This window comes from Telmatherina bonti (genome assembly GCF_933228915.1).
Source record: "Telmatherina bonti genome assembly, chromosome: 9".
NCBI classification, from domain to species: domain Eukaryota; kingdom Metazoa; phylum Chordata; class Actinopteri; order Atheriniformes; family Telmatherinidae; genus Telmatherina; species Telmatherina bonti.
Genome location: NC_136627.1, coordinates 32813750 through 32819749, shown reverse-complemented (window position 1 = coordinate 32819749; position 6000 = coordinate 32813750). Strand labels below are relative to the sequence as shown.

The 6000-nt window shown below is 43.6% G+C and overlaps 1 protein-coding gene across 5 annotated transcripts in view; it reads right to left on the bottom strand.

Moving 5' to 3' along the window:
* Positions 1-3815: 3815 nt before the first annotated feature.
* Positions 3816-6000, bottom strand: part of actn4 (actinin, alpha 4) — a 57260-nt gene continuing 55075 nt past the window's right edge. For all 5 annotated transcript variants that reach the window (XM_079246414.1, XM_079246410.1, XM_079246413.1 and 2 more), the window contains 2 exons: positions 5292-5450; positions 3816-4230 (listed from right to left, as the gene is read on the bottom strand). In XM_079246414.1, the coding sequence (XP_079102540.1) occupies positions 4072-4230; positions 5292-5450 (318 nt within the window). In that variant the 3' untranslated portion in view covers positions 3816-4071. The remainder of the gene's footprint in view (positions 4231-5291; positions 5451-6000) is intronic.

Sequence of the window (6000 nt, the reverse complement as noted above, 5' to 3'; positions counted from 1 at the left end):
GATTGAGTGTGTGCAAACAACAGTGCAACACACTGACATGAAGCAGGTGCATACAATGAGTCTTTCCAGCAATAAAGTACGATTCCTGCAGTGTGACTTTGTAACTTTAAGGCATATAATATAAAGAAAAGAGATAAAGTAATCCTCTGCAGCAGGAGTGTGTGGTGGTGTACTTCTCTGCTGCAGCTTCCTTCATTTCTTCTCATTTTGTTGTCAAATATTAAGATGCTACACAAGGGAATTACGACAACTGTGGCATTATCTGTCAAATACGCGAGTTTATTTCTCATGTTGAATCATTTTTCTGTCATATATCACAGTCCTCCCACTCTCATATTTCCTTCTCATGCAGAAGCATCTTTTATCATTATGTACATGTCCGACCCTTAACTGATGTTTCAGACTCTGCATTCCTGGAGTTGCTGCTGTCTGGCTTTTTATTTTATTTTCATGATGATGCATCAAGTTACAGCAGTGTTTCGCTTTACACAAACACACATCACACACCAGCAACTGGATATCAATACGGTAACCATTTGGAATATGCAAAATGGGTTATTGATCAAAGATGTTCAACAGGATACTTTTTGGAGGAAGTGAGGAAAAGAGAGAGGGGGGGGGGGGGGGGGGGGGGGGAGGACAGAGCAAGAGGTAAAAACAAGAGTCAGCATTGGACTGACTTTTACCGGCTGCACAGAGCTCAGAGTAGAGGAAGGACGCAGGATGGACAGCCGTCATCAGGGGACGTCTCACTGAGATAAGTGGTGCAGCTTCAAACCAGATCCATGTTATTGAGCCGTAACACAATATGGCACAAAGTCAGATCAACTTTAACCCAAAAAGTAATTATTAAAAATAACTTATAAAAACATTAAGTATAAAAGATAAAGATCAGCCAAGACAAACCAGTTAGCTTTAGGCTGGTAATCAGTAGACGATCCAGAAGGTTACTATCCTCTGGATGCATTTAAGACACCCGCCTGCTCAGCAGTACAAATTGTGTGTATTTTATTGTATTGTGTTTATTTTATTTGCCATTTCCACGGCACATCAAGTACCGCACAGGAAGTCTTGTCGATCTTATATCGTCCCGGGGAATTGCATGGAAATTCATGATTCATTTTATGTGATAGATGACAGGATTACTGCGTCTCTTTCTCGCAACAGGTCACACTTTCTCTCTCTCCACACACACCTGCCTACTTCCCCTGAGAACCAGGTTAAATATTCGGCTGTGTGTGTGTGTGTGTGTGTGTGTGTGTGTGTGTGTGTGTGTGTGTGTGTGTGTGTGTGTGTGTGTGTGTGTGGTTTGATGTTGCTGCCTGCAGTCCTCCAGGGAGCTCAAACACACACAGAACAGCATCTTCATCAAACCTGGTGATTAATCTCTTTGTGCTGAAAACAAACAACATCTGAACCAAACAGATTAACCAACACCGCGGAGACTTTCCAGTTTGGCCGTTTAAAACGCGGTGTAGTTACCAGGAAAACCTGCTTATTTCCCTGTTGAACAGAGCTACTTTTGGAAGGATAACGTGTTTGTTGGAGGTGAATGTCAGAGTTGTGCTCATCAAAAACCTCGTCTCTGATGTCAATCGGCTTATTTGATTAAATGCTACTTTAACTGTAGAAAACAAGATCATATTCAAGCATCACCCAGCCCACAGTGCTGCAAATAAACAGAGTGAAGAATATTTACACAGCAGCGGTTCTAACAGAAGTGGCAGGAGGAAGAGGAGAAGAGGAAGAGGTACTGGGTTGTGGAGGAAGACGTTATAGTAAGAGTACTGCAACATTACAAAGTTTACTTCAGTGATTTTTTATATTTGCATGGAGGATATAGTATGAGAGGGATCCTGTAGGGGAAAAAGGGGATGGAAAGTCCTCATTGAGCTGCTACAAACTGTGGCTCAGTCTACTGATTCTGGCCCAGATAGACCAGAATCCCCCTCCCTGAGGGCAGTATCTCAATATTGTAAGGCACAATGTGCCAGCTATGATGAACTCTGCAGACAGAAGGGATCTGATGGTTTCCTTGACTCTGCCCACCATTTTCACCACTCTGGATGTCTTGTTTTTCAGACCAGTCTCTGCAAACTCAAGCAATGGTTGCATGTGGGAAAATCCCAGCAGATCAGCTTCTGAACTGTTCAGACCACAAACGTTGCCGTTTTCAGTCATTTTAATCCCTTTTCTTTCTGATGCAGCGTTTGAGCAGCTGCCATGTGATTGGCTAATTCACTGTTAAACAACGTCCTGGATAAAGTGGCCTGCGGTGATGACGAGACCAGTTAAGATGAGCAATGACAAAGTCTTTCTGTTGAAGCTCCTTCAGTCATGCAGGAAAAACACGCGTGTTGGAAGAAAGAACACGGAGACAACGGAGGTATTTTGTAAGGAAACTTTTATGTGTGCTTTGTGAAACTCACTTATTAGAGACAGAAGGCGTTGCAGTTTCCAGTACAGCAGATAAGGTTTGATATTAAAGAGTACAAAAAAAGGAAAATCACAATTCCAGAGTTCATTTCTCTCCATCCTGGCCAGGAAGAAAAAAAAAAAGAAAAAAGAAACAAGCTTTTGGTCCAAGTCTTTTCTTCTCACTTCCCTGCCTGTCCGTCAGTCCCCCCCCTCTGCCGCCGCCCCCCCCCTCCTCTCCCATCAAGCAACAGAGGAAATTCGCCATTTAATTTGGACAGGAAACCTTCTCAGAAAGGCCCTGATAGATTCCCTCAGCTCTCTCTACAACTCAATTGATCACATCATGATTGCATAGTTTCTATTTTTTTGTGTATTTTTTTCATTTTTATACATAATTTCCTTTTTTTTTTTATAATTATTTTGACACAATGGAATGTCTACATAAAAACTCCCCAATTCGTCCCCTCCTTTTCTTCCTTGCAGTACATTTTCATTCCCTTCTTGAGAGACAGATGAGGGGATGGAGGGATGGAGGAGGGAGTAAAAAGAGAGGGACAGGCTGTAGCCAGCACAAAAGCCACATTTAATTATTTTATTTCCTCCAGAAGTCACCTGGGGAGCTCCCACAGCAAGGTAACCGTGGAAACCCAAGACAAAAACCCAGTGAGACTTTCGTTTAGCCAATCAAATGCTTCCATAACAGGTCATTTCCGCTTTATAAAACGGCCTAGTTTAGAAAGTTTTACATTTTATATGAATGAGACTAAGAACAGTTTTACAGAAGCAAAGACGTGTGAAATATCTGCGGCTGTCTGTCACTGGACTCATGCAGGAGAAGCTTCAACATGTCCGTGAAGTTGGAACCTGCCTGCTGGTGAAACTGCTGAGTGTCACCGTCACTGTTTGTCTGGGTTTTCAGTAACGCCACTATTTATACTCGCCGGAAAGCCTGCGATTGGTTACTTTTAATGAAAAGGACTGTGTGTGTGTCTGTGTGTGGCCTTCCTCGCACTGAAAAAATAAGTATGTACAGCGCTGAGCCCCCCCCACCCCAACACCCACCCCCCACCTGCTCCAGAAAATAAACAAAAAAAAAAAAAAAAAGATGGGAGGAAGGAAAGAGCTGAGGTTAGACAGGTCGCCTTACGGGATTATGGGTAAATATGTCGTTTTACTTCTTGCTGGGTATACCACCCCTCCCACCCCCCTCCCACCCAAATCCCGCATCATATATGTCTCTAATACACAAACCTTGCCAGTCGCCACATCAAACCCCACCCGCCCGTCGCCCTGGCAACAAGAAAAACTTGTAATAAAATAAACAAAAATTAGCATAAGTATCAGATTAGCTTGTGTCCACCCCCTTCCCCCCCAACCCACCCCATATTTGACCCCACAAAAAGGCAGAGAGGGTGAAGCTAAGGACCCACACTAAGAGCCCACAGCTGCCCCTGGAGGCGCCTGATCGTATGAACCTTTACAACAAATGGACCCGACTACAGTTCAATCATCCCGCTCAGAGGCTTCACACACGCCGACGGTTTCTAAACCGCCACTCGCAGGGGCACCTCACACCACCACGCACACTCTTCAAACGCTCCATTCCTGGTGCCTCCTCTGCCTCCCTCCTCCTCTTCCTCCTCCTCTTCTCCTCTACAGGTCACTCTCTCCGTACAGAGCGGTGGAGAAGGACATGTAGTCGAGGGCTCCGGGGACAGCGTCGGGGCCCGAGTAGGGCGCCATGCGTGCGATGCAGTACTCCGCCTGGTCGGGGGGGAGCTCTCTCCTCAGCTCATCAGGCGTGATGAAGTTCTGATGGAGTCAGACATCAACAATCAGCAAACCTCAGCGGTTTTTAAAACTTTATAAACACTTTCAGAATCCAGTCACAAACTGGTTATTACCCATTTTTAACCATTTTTAAAATCTTTCAAGCATAAACTTCTGACATTTTCTATAAACATATTCCTGAGATTGTGCACAGTCTCATTACGAGAGGTAGTATGCAGCTGCTGCGGGGCGGGAAGACCATCATGACTGATGAAGTTAAAACATTTCCATTCCCAAACGGAGCCAAAGCGCCGCAGACGCCGCAGGTTTTTTCTTTTTTTTTTTTTAACTCACTCCAACGAGGACCACAATCAGGTTTTTCTGCTTCAACACACCTGAATCAAATGAAATGGATCCAACAGCCTATCAGGTTGAGTCAGCTGTGTTGGAGAAGGGATACATGGAAAAGCGGCTGGATTGCAGCACTCGTAGGACCGAGCAGGTTGACTCCCTACATGGAGTCAACCTGCTTTGAGCTTTTTAAAAATAACCAAAAATTTGACTTTAAAAGTTCGACATAAAGACGAGGCGTGTTGTAGCAGCAATCAGTGTGCTGTGAGAAATGCTCCAACTTCACCCAACTGGTCTAAAAAGTAGAGTGAAAAAAAATCATTTTTCTTTTGTTTACCTGATTTCTGTTAAAAACACTTTGACAAGATGGACTTTATGTTATTAATCTGGACTTTTTGCTTCAAACACTTGTGGTTTGTGGAGCGCCTTGTGGGTCTTTTAGGGGAAAAAAAAAAAACACTGTGGTGTAGTAGCTGCTGTAGCAGCGCAGAAGGCAAGAAACTAAGTCTTAACAGAAACATGCATGTGTCCAAGTCTAAAGAAACACACTTCAAAGCAATAATTTTCCGCTTTAACCACTTAAACCAGTTCAGGGTTGTGGGAAGTTGGAGTTTATCCCAATAACTCACTACTTTTATCTACATTTTACTGCTCGCTGTTATTGTTATCATAATTAGGGAGAATTTTTTTTTTTTTTTTTAAAAAGAAATCCATAAACTTTCCAACTCATTTTAAAACACACACACACACACCTTATCTGCAGCCAGGATCTTGAAGGAGGCGATGACCTGGTCTGCGGTGTCTGTGTCAGTCGTTTCTGAGGACATGAAATCGATGAAGGCCTGGAAGGTGACTGCGCCACTACCGTTGGGGTCCACGATGCCCATGATGCGAGCAAATTCACTGTCGCCCTGGCAACCAAGAAACTACTGGTTAACCTGGGAAAGACGTCACTTTGGTCTCAGACACAGAAAACACAACATGCGGTTATTAAATGAGTAAAACATCAGGAGCAGCTTTAAACAGGCCAAATACAAGTCCTGATGTTTTACACTGAATCATGCATTTTATACACACACACACACACACACACACACACACACACACCCACACCCACACACCCACACACACACACACACACACACACAGCAGGATTACTGGTTAATATTAAAGAAAAGACAACAGATGACGGGACGAGAGACAAAAACATTTTAGACGTTCTACATCTACAGACGTTAGAAAAGCAGAGAGAGGATCTGAGAGAGAGGAGAGGGGGTCTGCAGGCGTCCAATCACATGACAGAGTAAGACATCAACCACAGCTAACAACACGACTGATATTTTGGTTTTTATAGTCAATTGTTTTCTACAAGTTTGATCTTTTATTTGACAAAAGCAGGATTTTTCACCAGGATGAATGATCTGGATCAAAGCTCAGATCATTCGGGTCATGTGAAGCTTC